This window comes from Tamandua tetradactyla, chromosome 2 (genome assembly GCF_023851605.1).
Source record: "Tamandua tetradactyla isolate mTamTet1 chromosome 2, mTamTet1.pri, whole genome shotgun sequence".
NCBI classification, from domain to species: Eukaryota; Metazoa; Chordata; class Mammalia; order Pilosa; family Myrmecophagidae; genus Tamandua; species Tamandua tetradactyla.
In genome coordinates this window covers 149,276,548-149,304,312 of record NC_135328.1, presented here as the reverse complement: position 1 = coordinate 149,304,312, position 27,765 = coordinate 149,276,548, and the positions used below count along the sequence as shown (strand labels likewise).

Genomic DNA, 27,765 nt, shown 5'->3' with positions numbered 1-27,765 from the left:
TCAGGGATGAGCAGCATTCTAGCTTCAGAATCATAAACTTTAGTACTAGCATGGGCACCAGAGTTAAAGTGCTAGAATCTGTAAGTATGTAAATCTGAACAATTTAGTTAACCTCCCTAGCCTCAATTTCATCTGTGAAATGAGGATCATAATAACACCTACCTCCAAAGGTGGTTGTGAGACCAAGTAAGTTATCCATTTAAAGCACATAAAACAGTGCTGGAAAGCAATAGGCACTAAACGAATTAGTTATTATTATTATTACTCATAAAATTAGATAAATAGAAGCATGGTAAGGGTAAAATGGGCATATACATAAAAGTACTTAGTATAATACCCAGCACAGCTATTATCAATATTTATTGTCACCTAGCGACAATCTCTTACATTTAACAAATAAGAAAATGGGTTGGAGAGGATGCTGATGTCGACCAGGACAACGACAACACCATCTATCCCAAGGCACCAAAGCCCTAAACTTTCTTAACAATGAAAATCATTTATCATCGATCCTCAATGATTGATAAAGCACATAGGGATCATTTTTAAAATTCACTCTAAATGAACTCTCTTTTTTCTTAGGTGTACTTTCATTCTAGTAAGGTATAGCCACAACCTCAGCTTTTGGATAGTAATCAGGCTACAATATATAATTTAGGCATATAGCAACAATTCAAATCCACGTCTGTAACACAACCTTTCTAAAAGTTGAGCTTATGCCCCATAAGGCATTTGAAAAGAATGTCTGGTGAACAGTGGGTTTCAGCTCTTCAGTTTCACTTATGGGAAACTGAAATGTCATATTTGCGTTTTCTTCCATAAAAACACCACTACACACTTCTACTGTAAGCACTGATGGAAAACATTCCCCCACCACAGAGGGTTTTAAACCCTTCTTGAAGCTCCCACCCACACACGGCAGAGCTCTGCCCCAGCATGTGAAGGAATTCTGTTTCCTCCAGTAGCATATGCCTGCCAGTTAAATGTTTGCTTTGTATAATAAGGCATCCTAAATAGTTTGAGGAGTTTCTGCAACAAGCACTGAAAAATAACCAGTGTTGAGATGAACATATAAGCTACCATCTAAATTATGCCAAATCTAATTCAACCATTATGTATGATCTTTGCTCACCTCCTCCTGATTAGAAAGGATAATTGTGAGAGGCATTTCTATCCATGAATTAAAGTGCAGCATCTTCGATTTATTCAATGGGATTTAGTGTCAGAGAGAATTAAATATGGGCTACCAATCACACACTCTAAAATAAGCAACAACAGAAAATCACTCTACTGTAATAGTTTCAAAGATAGCAAAAATCTCTTAGGAAACAAAAAAGCTGTTTTAAAAACAGAGTCGAAAGACTATTCAGCAGGGTAGTGTTAGTTCACCATAGGAGCTGGGGACCAAAATTTCACCTGGAAACCCTAAAAGCCAGCTAATCACCAAGGTCAGACACACTGCTGGAACACTGAAACCTCACCTATTGGGCTGGAAGGATTTTGCTGGTTAGAGCCAATGATTCTGCAAACTCTTTCTTTTGTTCTTTGACAATGTTTTGAAGTACCATGTACTGTTCTTGATGATGGGGTGACAGCAGTGTAAAACAAAGCCCTTGCCATCAGTGCTTCTGTTCTCACAGAGCAGCAGGCAAAGAAAGAGTACACCTCAGGGGGTAGGAAGTGCTCGGGAGAAAATAAAACGGGGTAAGAATCTCAGGGCTCTGCCTTTTACTCTGAGTGAAATGGGGGAACTCAGGAGCAGTGACAAAGTCCAACTGGCACCCTTTACAAGGACTGTTATAGTGTCTGTGCTGAAAACCGACTGGGGTGCAGCAAGGGTGCAGTGAGGAGATGGGTAAGGAGTCTGTCCACTGCAACAATCCAAACAAGGCAGAGAGGAAGGGGACATGAATCAGGTGAACGGCAGAGTGTAAGAAGTATTCAGTTTCTGGAGATAATTTGAAAGAAGAGTCACTAGGATTATTCAGCAGATTGAAAGGCTAAGAAAAAGAGGAGTCACGTATGGCAATGAGGGTATGGCCTGGGAAAGTAAATGAATGGAGTCATTGTTTATTGATATATTGAGATGGGATACACTGTAGGAGGAGAAGATGGGAATGGGGATGGATGGGTTTATACAAGAGAAATTTAGAAACGCCAAGAATAATTCTATGTCCTCTACAAAGACTCCACCTAAAACTACCAAGTTCAATCATGAGGGCTAGTTATTCTAATTCTCATAACAATTAAAAATTCTAACTGGTAATTTGGAGCAGATTATTTTCTTAAATAAAATTATAAAAGATATACCACCTAAATTTACAGAAATAAAATTATAAAGGTTATACCATCTAAATTTACAGAAATAACTGCAGCATAAAAAAGACAAAAACGGAGTAAAAACATGAATCTAGTTACAGTAGCTAGATGGCAAAGGATATGCACAAATAAAAAATAGGCGTGTATGTATATCTATCTATCTTTATCTTTCACTTAACTAGCTTTCTTTGCATTTGTGCATAAACTCCAAAGTCTAGGCAAGTAACTCATTTCCAAAGAATAAAGGAAAAATAGTAACTTTGCAATGGAGATAACAAACAGATAACACCTTAACCAAGAGATGAAAGTTAACCTCACCAGAAACGGCATGTGGATTTCACGTACCTTCAGAGAGGATATGATGAGAAAGGCTCTCCACCTGTTTTGTGTTCTTTCCAAAAACCCATAACCCCAGCCTAATCAAACCCAGGTTGGGGAGGACATGCTATACTTCTCAAGATTGCCACGGTCATGAAAAACAAGGAAAGACTAAAAAACTGTACACAAGACCAAAGCAGACAGAGGAGAAAGGGCAACTGAATCTAACTAAGTACCATCAGTTTGATCCTCGAACAGAAAGAAGACACTGATGAAAAAACTGGTGAAATCTAAATAAAGTCTGAATTTAACAGAAATGGACCAATGTCAGCTTCTTAACTTTGACAAATGTGCACAAGTAATGTAAGACGTTTACAATGGGGAAAACTGGGTGAGGGGTATACTGAACTCTCTGTACTATCTTTGCAACTTTCCTCTAATGTAGTTCCCAAAGAACTAAAGTCTTCAATTTTTCTTAATAGTTTTCAGTTTATTCTGAATCAAAGTGATCTCGGGGATTTTGTGCATGTGTGTGTATATGCACATGTGTGTGCATCGCTGGAAGAAGAGGAAACCAGTAGTGCATGGTATGAACAGGAACACCAGTAAGCTTGCATCCATGTCCTTACTAGCTCTGGAAATCTACCTGCCAAGTCAAGATCAGCTGTTTCTTTCTTTTTTTTAATAGAGAAATCTTAACATACAACATTTTTAACATACAAATATTCCATACAATCAATGGCTCACAATATCATCACATAGTTGTGAATTCATCATCATCATCATTTTTTAGAACATCTGCATCACTCCAGAAAATGAAATAAAGAGAGAAAAAAAACTCATACATACCATACCCTTCCCTCTCATTGACTATTAGTATTTCCATTTACCAAATTTATTTTTTATCTTTAATCTTTGTCACCCCTATTATTTATTTTTTTATCCATATTTTTTATTCATCTGTCCATACCCTAGATAAAAGGAACATCAAACACTAGGTTTTCACAATCACACAGTCACACTGTAAAAGCTCTATTATACAATCATCTTCAAGAAACAAGGCTACCAGAACACAGCTCTACAATTTCAGGTACTTCCCTCTAGCCACTCCAATATACCATAACTAAAAAGAGATTATCTATATATTGCATAACAATAACCTCCGGGATAACCTCTCAACTCTGTTTGAAACCTCTCAGCCACTGATAGTTTATTTTTTCTCATTGCTCTCTTCTCCCTTTTGGTCAAAAGCTGTTCTCAATCCCTTGAAGCCAGGTCCCAGTTCATCTCAGATCTTCTGGCCCACGTTACCAGGGAGATTTACACTCCTGGAGTCATGTCCCACAAGGGGGGTGGGGATTGGCTCAGAGAGAGAGCAGCCACATCTGAGCAACAAAAGATGTTCTCTGGGGCCTAATTTAAAGTAGGCATAGCCTATTCTTTGCAGAAATAAGTTTCACTGGCGTGAACCCCAAAATCGAGGGTTCAGGTTGTCTCCACTGCCTGCGAGAATATCAGAAATACTCCAAATGACGAAGTTGAATGTTTGCTCACTTCTCCCCAATGCTCAAAGGAAACCTTGCAAATTCTTCTTTATTCTCTGCCAAAATTACTCCGGGATGTATCAGGGTATCATTCTAACTTGGACAAACCAACAAAGTCTCACATCCCATTCAAGATTCCATGTACTTAAGTTCTTCAAATAAACTGACCATACAAATTAAATTAGGAGATGCACGACCCAAAATATAAACTTCGCACCAAACAAACATCTCTCATTTTGGTCTCACACAGAAGCTGAAGTTTTTAAATATGGACAATATCATCCTTTATCCTGTACTCTAATTTACCTTAGTCCTATCCAGATTAGCTTCATTCATATCTCTATTCGATTTCTGATCCTCTTTTCAACTTTTTCAACAGTTGCTTTAGGGGTACTGCTGACTTTCATAGCTTCAGAGCTCTAACTCTGAGTCTCAAGTGTCTCATACATACCCAAAGTTTCCGAGAACAATCAGGTTATACTCAAATAGTTCAGTATTTCAAAATTTAGAAATAACTGCTACAATTCCAGAACAGATATGACTGCTATAAAAGCTTACAATCTAGGACCCTTTACATTAGGATCCAACTTGATACCCATGCTTTTTTTTTTTTTTTTTTTTTTTTTTTTTTACATGGGCAGGCACCAGGAAATGAACCCAGGTCCTCTGGCATGGCAGGCAAGCATTCTTGCCTGCTGAGCCACCGTGGCCCGATACCCATGCTTTTGACTTTAGTTCACCAAGTTTTTATATTATAGTTAGTCCATATGAGTGAGGCATGATAACATTTGTCTTTTTGTTTCTGACATTTCATTCAACACAAGGTCCTTAAGGTTCATTCCCCTAGTTGCCTGCCTTACAACTTCGTTCCTTCCGTACTCCATTGTATGTATACACCAGAGTTCCCCCACCCATTCCTCAGTTGTTGTACCCTTAGGCCACCTCCACCCATTGTGGATTGCAAACACTACCACCACAGACACCAGGGTGCAAATGTTCATTAATGTCCCCACTCTCAGTTCCTCCAGGTATATATGGATATGACAACCCCACCCCTAGCCTCCTGGGGAACTGCACCTCTCAGTTTCCCTACAGACAGTGAATAGGTACATCTCTTTCTCCACATTTTCTCTACACTTATTTCTCTTTGTTCATTTTTAAACAGTTTTATTCACACAGCATAAACCCAACCTAAGTGTATAGACATGCCTTCACCACCATAATCTATCTGAAGACATTTCCTTTTCTTCCACAAAGAATCCATACCCCTTCTCCATACCCCTTCCCTGCCTGTTGACATTTAGTTTTGGCACTATGCCTTTGTTACATTCAGTGAGAGCATATTACAATGTTACTGTTACTACAGAGCCTAGCTTTCATTGATTGTGCTTTTTCTATATACCATATGTTCTAGTTTGCTAGCTGCCGGAATGCAACACATCAGAGACGGATTGGCTTTTAATAAAAGGGGGTTTATTTTGTTGGTTCTTCAGAGGAAAGGCAGCTAACTTTCCACTGAGGTTCTTTCTTACGTGGAAGGCACAAGATGGTCTCTGCTGGTCTTCTCTCCAGACCTCTGGGTTCCAACAACTTTCCCCGGGGTGACTTCTTTCTGCATCTCCAAAGGCCTGGGCTGAGCTGCTAGTGCTGAGATGAGGAATGTTGAGCTGCTTGGCTGTGCTACATTGCATTCTCTCATTTAAGCACCAGCCAATTAAGTCAAATGTCACTCATTGCAGCAGACACACCTCCTAGCTGACTGCAGATGTAATTAGCAACAGATGAGATTCACGTACCATTGGCTTGTGTCTGCAGCAACAGAACTAGGTATGCTCACCTGGCCAAGTTGACAACTCAATCTAACTAACACACCATATATTTTCCACATCCTGCAATACTGACATTCATTTGTTCTCCCTCTTGCAAAGACATTTTTTTATTTGTACATTTAATCACCATCAATGTACCCTCAAGGCATTCCTAAGTTATACTGTCTCAGTCTTTATCCTCTGTCTTTCTTTCTGGTGTCAGATGTGCCCCAACCTTTCTTCCTTCAACCATATTCACACTCAGCTTCATTCAGTACTTATATTATTGTGCTATAATCAGGTAGTATTGTGCTATCCATTTCTGAATTTTTACAGTCAGTCCTGTTGTACAATCTGTATTCCTTCTACACCAATTGGCCAATCTCTACCCTATTTCTATCCCCTGATAACCTGTGTTCTTAACTTCAATTCTCCAAGTTTGTTCATTAATGTTAGTTCATATTAGTGAAACCATACAGCATTTGTCCTTTTGCTTCTGGCTAATTTTACTCAGCATAACGTCCACATTGCTATATGCTTCATGACTTTATTCTGTCTTACAGCTGCGTAATATTCCATCGTACGTATATACCACCGCTTGTTTAGCCACTCATCTGCTGATGGACATTTGGACTGTTTCCATCTCTTGACATTCATGGATAATGCTGCTATGAACATTGGTATCAAGTTGCCCTCAGGTCCTCTGAATACATACCTATTAATGGTTTTGCTGGATCATATGGCAATTCTATACTTAGCTTCCTAAGGAACCACCAAACTGCCTTCCAGAGCAGTTGTACCATTTTACATTCCCACCAACAGTGGATAAATGTGTCTCTTTCTTCACATCCTCTCCAGCACTTGTCATTTTCTGTTTTTTTGATAATGGCCATTCTAAGTGTCAGATGACATCTCATTGTGGTTTTGATTTTGCAATTCCCTAATAGCCGGTGAAGCTGAACATCTTTTCATGTGCCTTTTAGCCATTTGTATTTCTTCTTTTGAGAAGTGTCTGTTCATGTCTTTTGCCCATTTTTTAATTGGGTTGTTTATCTTTTTGTATCAACTAATTCTTGAGCACTAGATCCTCTTTCCTGGCTGAGCAATCATACTGGGGCACCTAGACTTCTGAATGACTCAGTTTCCATTAGAAGAAACTGTTCGTTTCTAAGCTTTTGTTGCTGTCTTCAGCTTTGAAAATTATTCCCAAGTTCAAATGCACATAATTATAAATTAAAACACTTTAAATTTCAAGAGTTTGAAGCTAATAACTTAAAGATTACAAGAGTTTACCCCAGCCCTTCTCTGTAAGTGTACTGCGATATAGGAGACGTCATAACGATTAAGGGCCAATGATGTCACCACACAGCACTCTGCCCATTTTTTATTTTTGAAGCCAAAGAGGCGTGGGACGAACTCAGTCAGACGCAGTAAGGAGAAAAGGAAGAGACTATTCTCTCTGGCAGCCCTCTTGACCTGAAGCTGGTGTTTCCTCCATACCCCACTATTCACGTGCGGACAGCTCTGGTTGAAGAGTAAGACTCCCTCCTCCCCATGATCACTGACACAGGCACAGGACTTCATGGAGAAAACAGGGAAGCAAGGCCCTATTTTTTGATGAAGCCCAGTACACTGAGGAAAACCTCCAAAGATATAAACTCTTAAGTTTGAAAAATAATTATTGGAATATCTGAAATTCTTACTTTAAGTTCAAGGTAATACACTATTTAAAGGAAAAAGCTATCCCCTTTTGGCTGGCTTTTTAAAAATACTCTGAGGTCACAGAGTCTACAGGCCAACAACTTATCCTGACCATTCCCTACTCTCAGTTCGCTCTAGAACCAATGAGACTGACAATACTGGTTATAAAGGAATATCCAGTCCTTATTTTTGGTCTTATTAAGAGCTAATGCTTTCATATTTGCTCTCTGTCCTTCATGGCTCGTGCTGGGGAACTGTCTTTGCCATGTATTTTCTGGAGTTTTCTTCCCAAAAGGTACTTTCCTCTCTATTTCTCCTGGGGACCAGTTGCTGTGACCATCCAGCTGGAGCTAGTTTTTCTCAATTTCAAAGCCACTAAGTAAAACTTAATGACCTCCACAACTGCAGATTTTCCATTTTAATTTCAAAACTTGCATTCTTTGCTACTGATAACTGGCTTACTCCTACTCTTTATTTCTAAACATTTGATATTTTTAAGAACTTGAACTGCAGCCTTGTCTTTGACTAACAATGAAGAGCCAATTACACTGGTTTGTTAGTGTTTTACTTTGCAAATGCCAACATACTGCAATATACCAGAAATGGATCAGCTTTTATAAAGGGGTGTTGTTAAGTTACAAGTTTATAGTTCTAAGACCATAAAAATGTCCAAATTAAGGCAACCAGAGAAAATATCTTGATTCCAAAGAAAGGGCTGAATGGCATTTGGAATTCCTCTGTCACACAGGAAGGCATGTGGCCAGCATCTGCTGGTCCTTTCTTAGCTTCTCTGGGGAAAATGCTGGATTTCTTCTCTTAGCCTCCCTTGGCTCTCTCCAGGTTCTGGCTTTTCAGCACTGTGGGTCCTTGCTTAGCATTTCATGGTAAGGCGCATGGCTACGCCTGCTGGGCTCCTCTCCCAGCTTCTGGCTTCTACTTCACAAGACTCTCACAGACTCCATGGGTCCTTCTGGCGTTTTCCTCTGCATCTCCAAATACCTGTGTCTATGTCGGTACTCCAACCAACTCCAAACATCTGCATCTGAGCTTTTTCAAAACGTTTCCCCTTTTAAAGGGTTCCAGTAAACTAAATAAGACCCACCTTGAATGGGAGGCATCACATCTCCATCTAATCAAAAGTTCACATCCACAAATGAGTATGACATACCTCCATGGAAAAACCTAATCAAGAGGTCCCATACAATATTGGATCAGGATTAAAAGAGCATAGCTACCCCTACAAAACTGGATTAGGATTAAAAGAACATGGCTTCTCTAGGGTACATAACAGTTTCAAGTCAGCATAATTAGTGTAGTAGTTAAAAAGAAAAAAAGAGTGTGCTCTTAATGATTCAATGATTCAGTACCAATAAAGAGATGAATTTGGCTAACTCCCTGTAACCCAGTCTGTTTTCTAAATTAAATACACTTCTCTGTACCAACTGGGAACTGATTGCTATTGTCGACAATTACCTGGAGTCCAAACTTTTGGTCTGGGGCCATCTTAGTAGGTAAGGGATGTTCGCACTAACCACCCTCAGAAATATGCTCCAGAATTACCAGGAAATGTCTAACACCTGACTCCAAGTGGCGAGTTCCTCTTCAGGCTTAAGAGAGCCTGAATTAAGCAAAGTTCCCAAGCATGTGCAAAGGATAAACTGGCACCAATAGAGCCAGGGAGTTTTCCTCTTCCTCACTGTTTGACCCAAATAGTTCCTTTTTCCTTTCAGAACCTCATCCATCTTTTTTCTCTTTCCCTCTCTGCTAAAGTACTTTCTTTTTGCAATTTCATTCTCAACTATGGACTTAACTTCTAAGGTTATATTCCAAAATCGTAAGGGCAAATATTCTTAATAAATATTTTTTGCATGTAAATGTAATCAAACTGCCATAAAGAATTTTGGGTCATAAAGAATTAAACTACTGAATATTAAAATAAAAGATAAACCTTTTACATTTGAAGTTTGTTTTAAAATACAAAACAAAGCTATGTAGGGTGCTGCAATGGTGGCTCAGAGGCAGAATTCTCACCTGCTATGCTGGAGACCCGGGCTCATTTCCTGGTATCTGCCCATGAAAAAAACAAAAACATAAAAAACAAAACCGTGTAGCCTCCTTCATGGAATGAAGTAATGTCACAAAACATAAATCTTGAAAATTTATTTCTATTCAAACTTCATTTTATACAACTTATCCCAATGTCACACAATACATACTTATTTTCAGAACTACTTAGAAGGTAATAATGTTTTAAATGAGTAATTACTCGATCTCTCTTTGAAAAATGAGTAATTACTTGATCTCTCTTTGCTTCCTTCTGTGATTCCAAATAAAGCTGGCATCTCAACCTAAGACTTTCTTCATATCAAACAGGGACAGACTATATTCTAATATTCAACACATACCAGCTATTCAAAAAAAAGAAATTATCTGAGAAAACTTTCAGTTTAAAAAAATATTAGAAAATATTTTACTGTAATGATTCCAACAACTGGCTTATCTTTGAAGACGGAAACAGCTCTTTTCCCTTTACTGAATTTCAAAGAATCCAGATTAATAGGTATATTGATACAATTTGTCAAGCATCAACGTATAAATTTCAGAAGACTCCTGAAATGAAAATGACAAAACTCTAAGATCTAATGTTGACACAAAAGGCCATTAATTTGCTATTATGTGAAAGGAACCAAAATCAGCAGGCAATCTTGCTCATTTGGCACAAGAGCACCATGAGGGCCAAATGTTGGTCACACACAGAAAAAACAGATTCACCAGCAAAGACAAAAACTTTCCCCACTCCTGGTTCTGGACATATTTCATTCCTTTAGAGCAGCGGTGAGTTTCTGACTCACTGGGTTGGTGAATCCTAACATGCATTTCTAACAAGCTTCCAGAGAATGCGGAAGCAACTGGTCAGGGAAAAACGGCTCTAAGGTCCAACCCTAACACCTGGGCCTCCACCTGGTACACAGGGGTGTCACCTTGGCACTATTAAAAAGACCAAGGCCTTTACATTCAGATGTCACCGATACAGGTCTCCCTGGGTATCCCCTGGGATTTTTTTTTTAAAGCATCCTAGAAGAGTATCAAATAAACTACTCCATCACTTCAACTTTTAAAATATTTTGTTGGACTTTTGTTGTTGGTCTTGGTTACCGTTTGTTTTTCAGGGAGCACTGAAGGAATGTGGTTGGTTAATTTTACTGATGTCAACTGTTAGCTTATTTGACTTGTTAAAACTTTCAACATGCCATAATTAACAATTGTCTGATTTGATCAAATAAACATAATTATTTAAAATAAACTCAAGTAATTCTAATGCTAACTAACACACTTAAAATTTACACTTGAAAAATAAACATACAACAGAAAAAATTAACAGATATTTTAGATATTAAGTCTATTGTTCTAGTTTGCTAGCTGCCTGAATGCAACACACCAGAGACGGATTGGTTTTTAATAAAAGGGGATTTATTTTGTTAGTTCTTCAGAGGAAAGGGAGCAAACTTTCAACTGAGGTTCTTTCTTACGTGGGAAGGCACAGGGTAGTCTCTGCTGGCCTTCTCTCCAGGCCTCTGGTTTCCAACAACTTCCCCCGGAGTGATTTCTTTCTACATCTCCAAAGGCCTGGGCTGAGCTGCAAGTGCTGAGATGAGGTACACCAAGCTGCTTGGGCTGTGCTACCTAGCACTTTCTCATTTAAGTACCAGCCAATTAAATCAAACGTCATTCATTGCAGCAGGCATGCCTCCTAGCCGACTGCAGATGTAATGAGCAACAGATGAGATTCACATACCATTGGCTCATGTCCACAGAAACAGAACTAGATGCCTTCACCTGGCCAAGTTGGCGACTGAATCAAACTACCACATGTCCACCCCTTGTCAGCTTGGCAACTGCATGCATCACCTTAAACAATATTAAGGTGCAAAAAATTCTCTTCTAGCTGTGGACCTATGAATCTCAAAACAAGTTATCTGGTGTCAATATGCAAAGGAGGATATTCACAGGATACAGGTTTTCATTTCCATAGGAAGAAATTGGAAGAAACAGATGTAAAACCTGCAGGGCAAGCACCATGGGATTTCAAAGTCTGAAAGTCATTTATTCTTCAGCTTTAGAAAGTGGCAGTCCCACCCTTTCCAAGGGCCTATGCAGTGGCCCATCTCTTTCCAAATCAACCTCGGGGAACTCTGAGGAGACCACCTTTTTCTCGGCTCCACTTTCTCGGCATCAGGGTCACCCATGGGCTCTTTGCCATTTCTGGGGCACATGCTCAACCCCTCCATGTGGTGGCAGCCAGGCTCTCCCCAGTTTCCAAGGAGCATGCTATACCTTCTCCAAGGCCTGAGACGGCACAACTTTTCCACTGCAATGAAATGGGAGACTCATCCTCTGCCCTCAGGGCAAACTTACCCTCTCCATGTATATGGGTGGGTCTACTCTCCTGGCCGAAGTTTCTTGGCTTCAGACCTGAGTGTCCATGGTTCTCACTCTGAAAACTCCAATTTGTCCCTTTGTGTCCCCCTTTGTCCAGATTAGCAGTGGTTCCGTATATACCAACAGTCTCTTCAAGCACTCCAGGACTTCTCCATCATTCTCTTCATAGTTCCTCCAAAATCTTCCCCTTAGCCATCCAAAAAACCATTCCAACATATCTGGTATTTGCAAATCGCAGCAGAGCCCCACTCCTGGTACCAAATCTGTTCTAGTTTGCTAGCTGCCAGACTGCAACACACCAGAGACAGATTGGCTTTTAATAAAAGGGGATTTATTTTGTTAGTTCTTCAGAGGAAAGGCAGCCAACTTTCATCTGAGGTCCTTTCTTACGTGGGAAGGCACAGGATGGTCTCTGCTGACCTCTCCAGGCCACTGGGTTCCAACAACTTTCCCTGGGGTGATTTCTTTCTGCATCTCCAAAGGCCTGGGCTGAGCTACGAGTGCTGAGATGAGGTATGCTGTGCTATGTTGAATCTCTCATTTAAGCACCAGCCAATTAAATCAAACATCATTCACTGCAGCAGGCACACCTCCTAGCTGACTGCAGATGTAATCAGCAACAGTTGAGGTTCACTTACCATTGGCTCATGACCACAGCAACAGAACTAGGTACCATCACCTGGCCAACCTGACAACTAAATCTAACTACAACATCTATATATGGAAGAAAAAAAAACATGAAATTCATGTATGTGTGTGCCAAAACAGTACAAGCTATTAGCAGACTACAGGCACTGGACACAACATATAATCTTTAGAATGTAAGTGTTCAGATTAAAACAAATGTATCAATATATACTTCCTAATATAAAAGTAGCTTTCCAAACTAAAAGAAATCACCTCATCTTTTCCCATTACATTTCCAAGTATAATACCTGGTTTTATTTCACTTTTAGGAAATGGACTGAAGATTAAAAGGCTGTCTTTCATCTGAAATGTGATCTCTTCTAATACACCTCTACTAAGAAAGACACATTGCATGCTTCAAAATGTTTGTCCAAACACAATATATAAAGTAAATAGAACCATTTGATTCCATAAATTCACATTTTAATGAGCAAATAAAAGTTACAATATCTACAAATGTTTTCAAAAATATGTTTTTGGTACAAAACTCCACCCACTGGGAACTTTGGCATCAAAGCCAGTAGCATCTGCTATCTATTTCAAAGCAGAGATGTGAGGTGCAAATGTATTCTGTTGGTAAACCTTAAACACCTTCATGTTCACTGATGAAGAACAACTAAGGAAATCAAGGCAAAACGGGATCAATAAAAGGCCATTATTTATATAAATCTGCAACCCACTGAAAGGATTCCAAGTGTTCCAGATGTAACAAGGAAAGCCACTTGGCTCTAGTCTCAATGGAGGAACTGAATATATGAGAAGGCTAAAACAACTTATATAAAGGAACCTGACAGCATTTCACTAATTTACTGGCCAAAATGTTTACCTTCATTTATTTGTTCACTTTCTTATAAAATTACTACTTATAAAAATACTATGTTTCATGTAGTATTTAATGTATTCTTATACATTTTCACACATATATGTATTTCATTACATTAGGGTACCACTGGCACACAGATGGGTGCCTACGAATGAATATACAGATTATTAAAACATTAAAAGTCTGAATGAAAAACAGATACCAGGCACCCATGCTTCTCCATTCAAGTTAGGTCAAATCTTCCTTTCTCATCCTATCACATCCTAGTCAGACTCCTTAGAAACAAGAAGTTCAAGCTCATTTTAAAGAAAACCAAAATTAAGCCCTGACTATTGCATTCACATTGAGGTTTAGAGATTGAGACAAAACAGAAATATTTCATGTCAAAGAATTAGGGAATTATTAAAACTTTAACCAATGCCCACCTCCCATTTATCCTAACTTGTCAGAGATGTTGTTCAAAACCACATCAAAACAAAATTTTAACCACAATTAAAACAAACAAATATTTTCCACAGACCGGCACTATAAAGCAACACAGGTGTGAATCCTAGAAATTGCTTGGCTGCCTTAATACCCCCAAAGGAAACATCTATTTTAGCCAAACAATTGTAATGTTCATTTACTTTTAGAAACATCTACTGCCAAGATAAACACTTGCATTGGAAGAAGTGTTTCTGGCTGCCAAAGATGGTACCAAATAAAATGCTTATGTTCTGAAATAAATATTTCACTCCAAAAAACATGCAGTAAAACAGACCTAGCCCAAGGGCGTAGAAGAAAAACTAAAGGGACAAATTACATTAGCTAATTGCTTTTTTTTTTCATCCCAGGGAACATGATTTGGACTTTATGACTAGATGAAGTGATTCCATGCCATAATTTTAAATATATTTCACCTGATGATGGGATTTATATCCCATGGCATTCATAGACATGTCTAACAGACATCTGAAACTTTTAAACTTCATATGTGTGGACAAGATATCTTGATTTACCTCCACGAGACTGAATTTTCTGAAGTTTCCCCATTCCAATAAAAGGCATTCAGTTATTTAAATTAAAATTCTACCAGCTATTCTTTTTCTTTTTTATCAAACAAAACATTTATATATCATTCCATTCTACATATACAATCAGTAATTCTTAATATCATCACATAGTTGCATATTCATCATTTCTTAGTACATTTGCATAGATTTAGAAAAAGAAATAAAAAGACAACAAAAAAGAAATAAAATGATAATAGAGAAAAAAACTAAACATACCATATTAAAAATAAATAATAGGGGGAACAAATGTTAAAATAAATTCAGTTTGAAATAGTGGTAAATGAAAGCGAGGGGTAAGGGGTATGATACGTATAGCTAATTGATTTTTATAATTAATTGATTTTAAGTTCTCTTCAAAAGAACCTCAGTTTTTCTCAGTTATTACTTAAAGTGATAAATTCAGATGGATTACTGTAATACAATACTAAGTAATTTCAATTTAATTTTGCCACGGTATCATTCAAAACAACAATATTCCCTGCTCTTCCTACTGTAAAGAGCTTCACAATACAGATATGTTTTTAAAAAATGAAAAAGTAATATATTTCAATTGTAAAAGCACCATGAACCTAAATCTCTCATGTAAATCTTTCCCTTTCCCCAGATTTTACAGTTCCAACAGGCAGCAGATTACACAAATATCTACAGCAAGATAAGGAGAGTTAAAACATCAACCTAACAACCCAATAACTCAGGAAAAACCTAAGACCACACAATTGAAATCTGCTTAACACAAATAAATATATTTTAGCTTCTACAGCCTATTCCCCCTAAGTGCTATACGTTTTATATGAAAATCTATTTTTTAAGGATGTTGGCATAGGCCTCTGTGTACATAATCGTAAAGGACAAGAAAAATGAAACAAAACCACATCCTTGATCTAAGCAAAAGCTCCCTTGCAGTTTTTAAATTTAAAAAAAATCTGAAAAACTCAGAAAGGGTCAGATTCTAGTAACTTTAAAGATTATACATCCTCTGTATAGTAGATGAAATCAACCAATGTACTCCTATTTAACTATCCCCAGGTTTTATTTCCAGAAGCCTGGAGGCAGAACATTCTCCACAGAGGCATAAAAAATGCATTTCCCCTCTAAGTTCAATAAAAACCAAAGCAGAGTAGTTTTCAGGGCATCGTGCAAAACTAATCTGTTTAGCCATGTATTTTCCCTGATGACCTGGGAGAATCAGCAAGTTAAAGATCACAAATCTAGTTCCAGCTAATAAATACCAAAGTGATGTACTATTTATCACATCATGCTTCAAATACTCATTTTATTATTTCAAAAATAAAATGATCACCACACAAATCAAGAAGCGCCAGATTAATATCAAAATCAAACACTCAGTGGCAAGCTCCTCCTGATCGTAATATTACAAAAACAGTAATATTATTCATGTTAAATTTCATACAGCACTGCAGTTCTAACAGAATACTCATTTCAAATTCATGTCACATGAGCGGAATGCTAGCCAGGAATCAAACTGTGACCCCTGAGCCAAAGACAACTCACCACTCAGCTGGTAAGTGGGCAACTCAATTTACAAACTTGAATTCCTGAATTTTAATCCTTTGCAGAAATATATAAGCAATATTAAATGAACTGGATTCAGCTCATTAGAAGTTCACAAACCAAACACAGAAAGCTTTGGAGGCTATCCAAAGCAAAGTCATGCCTAGGTAGTGATAGCCACTCAATAAAAACTCAATGTCATAATTACCTTCCAACTTTTTCCCTGAAGAACATTAGAACCATAACTACAACAATGCTCAGCCAATTGCATGAATACCAAGGGAAGATGGATGGTACCAGCAGTAATTACTGTGCAGGACTTTGTCTATAGACAAATTTATAATTATTCAAAACTTAGCAAACAAAGCAACTCACTGAAAAGACCCCATCAAAGAACAGACAAAACCTAACAAAACAAATGAATGGGCTCTAATAACCTTCACAGAAAACGGTAACTATTTTTTCCATCTCAAAACTATTAAGTAGCCTATACTTAACCGTTCACATGGACTTGGTGTAATAAAACTGTCTCTTTTAACATGTTACTCATATCCAAAAACACATTCACAACCATTTTAGCCTTTTAAATTTCAAGATACTATATTTCAAAACCGAATTAGAACTAAATGAAAGGGTAAAAAACAGCAATGCAGATGATTACAATTAACTCAGTATTATAAAAGCCTGACCTTTCTAGAGCCAGAGCATTCAGTTTCTTACCAGATACACTATTTCTTTTCATTAGTAGGAAGACCTGTGCTTAATTACAATGGCCATTTCTTTCGGTTAGCAAAAGAATATCAAATCTGATATCATAATTTAAAATTTGATGAAACACTCGGTGGGTAATCTTCATCAATTTGTCTCAGCAAATAAATCTAGAATGACTGAATTTCAAGAGTATGTAATAGCCACAAAAAACAGAGAGAGAAATAAAGAAAGGTGGGTGGGGACAAAGAAAACCTCAGCTTTCATCTTACCTTTCAATCATTTACAAATTATCTCCCTCTCTCACTTATAATTTAGAAGCCACTACTAAAGATTTTTAGACAGTTAAACATGGCTCCAAGAAAGAGCAATACTGAAAAAAAATTCAGAGTACAATTAATTATGCAACTGACTATTATAATTCTGAATACCAGTCTAGCAAAGCAGGGATGAGAACTAACAATAATGAAGGCTATTTAAGGAGTCAATAGCTAGGAGTCACAGGCTGAGCAACTTCAACATTTACCTTCAACCATCTTAAAATGAAATATCACCAAAGTGGAAAGCCAATTTTCAATCTATAAAAGAAAAGGCTCAGAGGCAACTTATTAGCAAACTTTCAATACACAGCTTTGTACCATATAAAAATATGATAAATCATTCTCCACACCCACTTTAGTGTGAACAAAAGTTCTAACCATTTATTTTTTTCCCACAAAACATTTTTGGCCAGGGAAGGAGTTTTGTTGAATGCTGCAAAGGTTACCTGGCAGCACTCTGGAGGTAGTAAAACATTCACCAATATCAGCATGACACAGCCCCTTGGGTTGAAGGCATGATATGGGTATTATAAATAAGCCCTTCTGGCGTTCCTTGGAACCCAACACCTGAAGCAAGACTGCATCTAATTTAGTCTTTCCCAAATTTCATGCTTCCTTGGCCAACACAACAAAGACATATTCTCAAATACCCAACAGACTACAGATTAACTACTTCCAGAAAATAAATGGTCACTGAAGATAACTCCAACTAGTTTATTCTAGAGAAAAAGTAAGAAATTATTGTTTGTTTTTAAGAGTAGGAAGTCTTCTATTTGTTTGAAATAAAAATGTTAAAATCCACCAAGATCTAAGAAAACAGACACATATCAAATCCTTTGATATGAAATATGGAAATATTTTACATAAGGTACAGATGAAATAATATATTAACAAATTAAAATAAGCCTTTGGGCAATTGAAAAAAAATTTAGGTAGACCTTTAAATAACTTGAAACTTCACTCTAAGTGCAGTCACAGCTCAAAATCTGACAGTCTGACAACACAAATGTTAGGATGCCAAGTTCATTTCACAGCTTAGATCCATATAATTCACTACAAAGTTATGACAGGGTCCACCTTTCAAAGACAGCTAAGTCACACTGGCCTTGTACCAAACAGGTGTCTTGTCCACTTAAGAAGCCCATTCTCCCTCTTTAAAAGAAAGGACAAGTGCACGAGTAGTTCAGTGGTAAGAATGCCCGCCTTCCACGCAGAAAACCTGGACTCAATTTCCAGACCATGCACTCCCCCCGACCCCCACTGCCAAAAAAAAAAAGAAAGAAAGAAAGGGGGGAAAAATTGTACTCATTAATATTTAAAGATACAACGAAAAGTAAAGGAAAGCAGAAAATAAGTGAAATTTCCCCTGTAATAATATAAATCTTAGGGAGTAAATAAGACACAAAACTACGACACACAGAAACCCAAAGGGTTGGCGGAGGGGGGGTGCTGGGCCTAAGTAAAAACAACCACCCACCTGCTGCTGTGGGTACTGCATTCCCCCCATGACCCCTGGGGTCCGCCCCTGGATGCCAATCGGGTACCGCTGTGGGCCTGCCGGGCCGTAGGTACCTCCTGGATAGGGGCTGCTCTGCGGGGGCTGAGAATGCGGGCTGCTGCCCATGCCGTACAGCTGGGGCCTCTTCATCACCATCGGATCCATCGGACTGCCCTGTGAAGAAATACAAGAAGTAGGCTTACTAATTCACTATTTATTACCAAGGCAAAAAATTGTTACATCACTAAATGCCTTTAAAAACACAATGATCCTTGAAGTTGAAAATATTAAAACAAGGACCTGACAAATTAAAACCCAAAAGAAAATTAAGTAAAAAATGGGAATGGTTACAAGGCATTTTACTCTTTGCTTTTAGGAAGGTTTAAACAATTAAGATGGATAATGGAGTAAACAACATAAAGAAAAATTTTGCATCCTAAACAGAGAGAAAATATTAGAAATTCCACTATGCATATGGAAACATGATGCTAGTCTTACCCAACACGTTCTGGCTTACTAGCAAAGAAGGGCAGCGTACAGAGTAACTAGCAATACTTTCAGACTTCAAAATGTTCTTGGAACAACTCTTGTGTTTATTAGACCTGAATCTGCAAGTCCTGTTCAAACATTTGCATATCTGAGTGTCCAGATATGCAGAAAGTGAGAAGGTAGATTTTGGATAATATATCTGGGTTAAAATTCTCAAAGATGACAAGTACACTTAAATAAGCACCCAGACCATAAGTAACAAGCTGCTTTCCTTATGTAGGTAAGCATGTAACCAGTTCAACCTAGACTTCCAATTTTATTTTCGGTTTTGGTGACTCAGCCCATGTGTCTCAGGGCCAAAGCCACTGGAGAGCCAGAAATGGAGACTCCTCAGCCTGGGCTCCACAGAACACAGCAGGGATGGAGAAAGGTGCGCCCTCCCACTGTGAATCAAAGGCCAGTCTGTCACATTCATCAACAGAACCAACACCATGCATAGGCCCCCTTGTGCATGCCAGACTCTATGTTAACAAAGAGGTAAGTACCTGGGATTCTCAGGGAGGTTTAAGGATTACCAAGGATGAATGGGAGTTTAAAGGTGAGAAAGGGACAGGAAGTAGCATATTACCAGGCTGAAGAAACAACAGAAAGCAAAGGCTCACAAGGAGTGGAACTGCCTGGTGTGTGTGTGTGAGGAAAATTAGGCAATTTGGATTAAAATGTGAAGCAGGAATCTACAGAGAAGAAGCTGAAGCAGGCAGAAGCCAGAACATGTGTGCTTTTAACAGGGAGAGCTATAAGCAGATTCCCCTTTCAGATGGACTGACTTCTTGGGCAGTTGGCAGGATCAGGCAGGGTTGCAAGAGGTGAGGCAGGTGAGCAGGCAGGTGCGCAGGCAGGTGAGGCTGAGGTCCTGAGCTGGTAGCAGTGGTGGGAAAAGAAAGCCCAGATTCAAGAAACATTTAAGATGGAAATGCAGCAAGACTTGGAGACTGACTGTAGGATGGAGGAGAGGAGTGAAGACTAGTTCCACAGATGACAAGACTTTGAATGGAACAGAGTAAGCAGGGGTAGAAGGAGCTCCAACCCTCTTTCCCCAGAGTGGAGCACTCCAATTGCTCCATATTAAATTTAAGTTTCTACAAGAAATATACAGAAAGGAAGAGACCTGACCTGGAAAAAATAGGGGAGTCATCATTATAGGGAAGGTTTATGCTCCCTGAGGGCAGGGACTGTCTCTGTATTATACACTACTCTAGTTCCAGGATATAAATCAAGCAGGGCGCTGGGTACATTACATTCTCAATGACCAGAAAAAACTGGGTGAAGGGCTCAGGAGGAAGCAGATGAAACCCAAGAAGTTTACCCAATAAAACAAATTTTAAAAGAGCATAGATGGAGAATAAAATCCTGATACACAATATCATTTAAGGGAGGAAAAGGAGACCAAAAGAATGATCAGGAAATGTGGTTAGAGATCCTGGGAAGGGTGATGGTATGAAGAAAAGGAAGTTAAGCTAGCAACAAGCCAGACGTGCCAAATGCAGTCTGGGTGTACAAGGGAGGGCTGTGGGTCACTGCTACCCTGGACGAGGAGGAAGTCACTGCGGGGCTGCCCAGAGAGCCCTGAAGCAAAGGCGGAACTGAAGTACTAGGTACTAGGTTGGAAGGGTGAACTGAAGGAGAGGAGGGCACCATGAAGTGGAGACCCAGAATCTGAGCTGGGGAAACTATTCCGACTGCCAGTCCACCCTCCATACACACTCCCGTCCCAAAGGGTTAGTCTGGCAGCCACGGTAATGACTTGGTGGACCTTGGCAAGAATTTGGTGAACGTGTCCATCAAGTGCGGAAAAATCTACAATCTCTGTGGCTGTCCTGTAACAAATCCACACACAATGTAGCAGACACTCTAATCAAGGAACACACAAGACATTGTGAGAAGGGAGTGATGGGTTTTAACAGGAATTTGTCAGGGATTGATCTCACCTGAATAAATATGTGCAGGCCACAGAACTAAATAGTACTCTGCCCTGGGCCCCACATCCCACAAAAAATGGTTGTGCTCAAAATTCACAATTTTATGTAATTTTAACAAGTATATTACTGTCACCAACCAAGAAAGGTTTGGACTTACAATAATAGAAACTGAGTTCTGCTTAAACAATATACAGATTTTACACAAACTTGTGCTACTTTATAACTCAAAATATATACATTTAATAAGCTGTAGTAAGACTAAAGGCAGAGACTAAGAATTAGCTTTCCCAGAATTATTTAAATTAGAATTTATGGCCAAGAAAAGCAAAATGTAATTATTCTCCACACTTTCTTTTAAAAAGATAAAATAAAACTTTCTATGGAGGTGTGAAAATTATGCTAGAGCTGGCAATTTCAGGATGCCCCAAAACAGACTATGGATGGCCTGCAGTGAATCTTGCAGGCTCCATCTCCCATCAGGTTAGGGGCCCTGAGGCAGCCCTACCTTCACAATCAATCTGGATTAGCCCAGGGCCTAGGAAAGGCGATTTATTTCACTTTAAATAGTGCACTACCAAAACTGACTTAATAAAAAAAGGAAAATGGTCAGAATGTCTACGTTTTAATGCCGCAGATAACAGCACAGCAAATTCATTTCAGCGACTAAATTGCTTTTGTTTTTCAGTATCTATCTCATCACTGCCACAGAATCGGTCCTTCCTAAAATACCGTTAATTTGCACCTATACCAAAAAATACAAGCTTAACCCTGATCTGAACATAGATCATCTGTGACTCTCAAAATGTATCAAATTCCTTTCAGTAAGACTTCAGATCAGATTATCATAGAGTGCAAATTATTTCATTTTAACCTTCTCTGCTTATAGCCTATTGTTAAATATTCGTCCACAATCCAAATTCATTCCATTATGTACGCTTGTGAAGCATGTACCACTGCAGGATCTCAACCCCTGTTGTTGCTGTTTTTACAGAAGTTGTAGGTTTACAGAAAAATCATGTGTAAAATACAGGATTCCCCCACCAACCACTCTACCACCGGCACCTTGCACTGGTATGAAACATTTGTTACAAATAATGACAGCAAATTTTTATAATTATACTATTAACTGAAGTTCATTCAATCCTGCTTTTTATTATCTCCTTAAAGAAAATGAAGAACAAATCAAATCTAAGATTTCCAAAAAACATAAAGCCAAGGTGCTCTGCATATATCTAATCCAGCAACAATTTTATATATTTTCTTTTTCTTTTACCACGTATCCTTCTATTGACATATTCCGGAATATCACCATTTTCATCTCTCACATAATATTTATGCTATATCAGAGCCATCGTTCACACATTAATTCTTCTCTAAAGGGGTATTTCCAAAACATGATTTTCCTTTCCAGCTAACATTCTACAGCTGCTGCATTTTGGATTTCAATTCCATAAAATAAGACAAGTGCTTTGAAGGCCACAATACATACCACTCCTTTTCAAACAGCTCTTAACTTGCCTGGATTTATTCACTCTATCTCTAATGCAAATTTTATTACTTGATAAGACTTTAGTGTAATCCTCCTAATTCAAATGAGTTTTGGAGATACACATATTGCATTAGTTACACATCTCACAAGTTGCTCTCCCCATTGCCTGAATCTCCCTTTGGGAAGCCGTCTCCACTGCCCTTGTTGTCCAACAGCCTCAGGCTTCTTATCCCTAGAAGATAGGGTACAATGTAGGTTCTAAAAATGTATTTTTATATATAGATTCTAGGCATACTGGTAGTACTGTGCGACCCTACTGTAGATTAAACAGATTTCCAGAAGCTGGCTTGGGAACCCAACTCTCCTTTATAACATTATGCAAGTTAAAGAACAAATCATATACTTTTAGTATACTTTAGACATACTTTATACTTTTTACATTTAGAGACTCCTTCATTATCACTCTCTCAGAGTACACCTATATGTATTTATTGCAAAAATATTTACGTAGATTTGATTCAAAATATCAAGTTTAAGGGGATAGATTTTTACAAGACTCTTTATGAATATAATATTCCACGATCTGTTTCAACCCAATTCTTTAAACCACAAAATGAAGAAAGGTTTTGCAAAAAAAAAACAACACAAAGAACCATCACATCTTTTGACTTATAATCATAACTATCTATCTGGATTAAACAAGAGCTCATCTAAAGAAAGAAATTCTTCCTTTTTTAAATCATTATTTGGGTAAATGTTCTACCTTATTAGCAACTACAGAAAACTTTTGAAGTAATACTCAATACCTACGAACTGGCAAAAATAATCAAACCCAATGTAAGTAAATAAGTATTTAAACTAGTTGCTGGTGGTGGAATAACTCTTTCCAAAGGAAAATCTGGCAATGAGGAATAAAGCTTTCAAAATTGTAAAATCCTTGTTCCAACTCTAAGACTCTCTCTCAAATGGAGAGGGAGGAGCTATTTATTCAAAGTTGTCTGTAGCTATAATGCACAATACCGAAAGAAGACAGCAAAGAATAGTGGAGAAAGCATGAGCTGCGGGGAGTTAGGTTCAAACCTTTACTGCACTATTTCCTAACTACCACTATGTGACCTTGAGTAAGCTGCTCATTTATGAACCTTAGTTTTCTTATTCACTAAATGGGAAAACTAATACCTACACCCCACAATGACTGTGAAAATTAAAACAAAACAGAATTCACAAGAGCTACCACCATGCCCATGGCACTTACTGTTCAAAGAAAAACTGAAACACAACTCTGTTACAGTTATAGAACATATGAACAAGCCATAACCTATCAAAGCAGGGGAACAGAGAGAGAGAGACATAGAAAAGTAAACACAAAATAATGTTAAAATTTTAAGTAGTGGGGCACATGAATTAAGCTATGTGAAAAACAGGTGTTAATGATAAGAGGCGGCCACAGTGACCTGTAAATAGTTGCAGTGACACTGTGACACAATCAATGTTTATTTTTCTTTGATGATATCTAAATATAATTCTAAAGTGCCTTTTTCCTCCTGGCTTTACACCTTAGGAGGGAAAGGTGGCCAGGACCCAGCTGTCCCTGCACCCACCACCCTTCACAGCACCAGCACCAGTGCAAGCAGGGGCTGGTTTACCTTCTGTCTGCTGCTAATCCTCCCAGCTCTGGGTGCTCTGTGCTTCCCTCTCTGCCTAACTAAAACTAAACCCCTACTGCAGAACTTCTGTGACCACATCCCTGCAGCGCTTCCTGTCATGCCTTGGGACAGACTGATGAGATGCCGTGTTATTTAACTCCTATATATTTTACATTTTTGCATGTTATTTCTTATATCCTCAACCGCACTCAAATGAGAATGTCCATGCCTTACTTTTTTTACATTTCACATCTCATACAACACACAAATGACTTAGACGATTGTGGTTACTCAGTAACTGCTTGGGAATGCAGTGACACATTAAAGCAAGAAGTTCTCAAAAATAAAAAGTAGAAAGCACTAATTGATTTCTACATCGATTCTGTACAAACATGCAGTAGACACATAATGTCAACGATAATACATAATGCCACATTCTTGGTCAAGTTGTTCTTCTCGTAACGGTATAAAAATCAGCGTAAATCAAAAATAAGAAAAGGGCACTAAAGACTTGCTATTCTCATTTACTAAAGAGCGCACATACATTCTTTAGTAAACACAAGAAAATACAAGATGCTACGTTCCCAAAGAAACTCAGCTCTCTGATGGCACAGGGAGGCTGTGCACTGCAGGGCTGGCCCCAGGTTTTATAGTGCTGGAGCTGCAGCTAGGATGAGTCCCTCTGACTCACCACAGCACTTCCTACTGTGTCCCGCACCTATGGGTGAGCACCAGGCTGGAGTAAGACAAAAGCAACCAACACCCTCCAACCATTTCGTGTTATGTGTACTAATGACAAGTTAGTACCTGTTTATTCAGAGTTGAACTAATATATCAGAACATCAAATGAAGTACCAATACATTGGTTAAAAAAAAAAAATCTTCTTTTGTCAATAAGGAATAGTTGCCACATTCTACAGTGGTTTAGGAAGGATCGAGAAATGGATTTCAAAGACACTAGACAAAGCAGAAAAGGCTGTTTTTTGATGGCTCTAAGAACCATTCAATTCTTGCTGCCCTCTGCCCATGACACCACGCTGGTTAGAAACTGGGGGGGAGGGGGGGGGGGGGAGAGAATGTTGGAAAGACACCCAAATCAAAATATTCCTATTCCAATTGGAAGATGCCTGTTGTCAGGTTTTTTGTTTGTTTCTGTTTTTTAAGGCAAGCTGCAAAGAAATGCACAACACCTTTTTTTTTTTTTAATTATCTCTCTCTCTCTGCTTCATAAACTACCTATTTTTGGAAACAGGAAGGAAATCTAGAAGGATATTCACCTCAGTATGAGAGCCACTTCCCCAAGAGACAAGGGAAGAGAAGAAAATCGGACAGAGGATGTTCTAGTCTGCTAGTTGCCAGAATGCAATACACCAGAAATGGAATGGCTTTTTAAAAGGGGAATTTAATAAGTTTTTAGCTTACAGTTCTAAGGCCGAGAAAATGTCCCAATTACAACAAATCTATAGAAATGTCCAATCTAAGGCATCCAGGGAAAGATACCTTGGTTCAAGAAGGCCAATGAAGTTCACCGTTTCTTTCTCAAGTGGCAGGGCACATGGCAAACATGGCATCATCTGCTAGCTTTCTCTCCTGGCTTCTGGTTTCATGAAGCTCCCCGGGAGGCGTTTTCCTTTTTCATCTTCAAAGGTCACTGGCTCATGGACTCTCTGCTTTGTGGTGCTGCTCTCTCTGAATCTCTCATTCTCCAAAATGCTTCCTCTTTTATAAGACTTCAAAATAAACCAATCAAGACCCACCCAAATGGGTGGAGACATGTCGTCACCTAATTCAGTTTAACAACCACTCTTGACTAAATTACATCATCCAGGGATATGATCTGATTACAGTTTCAAACATACAGTATTGAATAGGGATTATTCTACCTTTATGAAATGGGATTTTGATTAAAATATGGCTTTTCTAGGGGGCATACTTCCTTTCAAACCAGCACAGAGGATTATTTCTCTGTATTTCTTAAAAATGGGATCATAGGAAAATTTTATTAGAATAGTTTATCTCTGAAATTAATGTTTTGATATGTAATTTTAAATTAAGAAGTTTTGTTTGTTTGCTTGTTTCCACATATTTATTATCATTACCCAGTCTGAAGTAGAAAACACCCAATATTTTTCCCTGACTACATTTAAAATTTCATTTCAAGTTTAAAAAGCCGTTAGATCCTCATTTTTTTCAGAATTATTAATATTAGTCATAAAATCTTAATATATTGATAACTATGCATAAAGTAACTTCCGTAATACTACAGAAAAAAAGTAACAACCTACAGCAGTGGTTCTTGATTCTTAGGGATGCTCTGAACAAAAGCAGCATAATGTATATACATATCAAATTTAGCCTATGGTATCAGGGGTTAATAAAAGCCCCTCTAGAAACCCATCCAAATACCCTAACCTGCATTATCAAATAATGACCAACACATGCCATGCATTTCCAAAGCACTTTAAGAAAACACTCTCATTTGATGACACTTCTTAACATACCCTGACAAGGATTCACAACAAAACACAGAATCTTTAGAAACGAAAAGAACCTCAAAGACCTTTACTTCATGTTATGTTTGAGTCCTGTAAAGGTAGCTACAATGATGAATGCTAGGAATTTCTTCCTCCTGTACAGGAAAAACCTGTTCCTTATAATTTGCACTGATTGGGGCTACTACAATCCTTTGGCAGAATATTTGAAGGTAGCTATATCTAATTTTCCTTTTCTGAGTGAACTATACTGATTCTTAATGCCCTTAACACAAAAGGTATTTTGGTGAGGTACTTCTTCCTTTTTGCCAGACCCTATATTTTTATTAACAGAGCTTAAGATCTAGTTCCTCTTCTGGCAGCCACATCATGCTCTGGATTCATCCCCACATTAACTATGATTAAACCACACCTCCCCCATCTCCTATCACCCAGCTGGCTGTCTGAATCTCATGGCTTTATCTTTGCTTTCTTCCAGTCACCATTCTAGTCCGATGACATTTTTTTCAAATCCTAATTCTGACACCCAATATATTGAACGCGCTTCCTAGCTTGATGCCAATCACCAGTTAAAATAGTATACCATTTCATTCATGTTTCCATGAACATCACTGATAAAAATATTGAAGAGGTCAAGGCAGAAGAGAGAGCCTTAAGCTAACCACCAGAGACATCATAAAGATACCCGCATTCTTGGAGGAAGATCTCTGTGGAAAACCTTAGGAAAGTACTTTCCACTGGTCTGCAGCACTCCTCTAACTGACTCCTGTTAGGTAAGCACCAGGCAATGTCTGTCTTTGTGAGAAAATACCTGCTTCAAATTCCTCCATCTTTTCTAATATGCAAAATAAATAGTTCAAAGTTTAGCAACTGAGACAGAAGGGCATAGGAAGGGAGTTTAGAATTAGACAGGGTTTGAATTCTGGCTATACCAGCTGTG

General features: G+C 38.4%; 1 protein-coding gene across 1 annotated transcript in view; it reads right to left on the bottom strand.

The window, feature by feature from the left end:
- ARID1B (AT-rich interaction domain 1B) overlaps positions 1–27,765 on the bottom strand; it is a 574,571-nt gene that overhangs the window by 499,013 nt on the left and 47,793 nt on the right. The window contains 1 exon segment of the mRNA XM_077149343.1: positions 18,710–18,904. Coding sequence (XP_077005458.1) covers positions 18,710–18,904 — 195 coding nt within the window.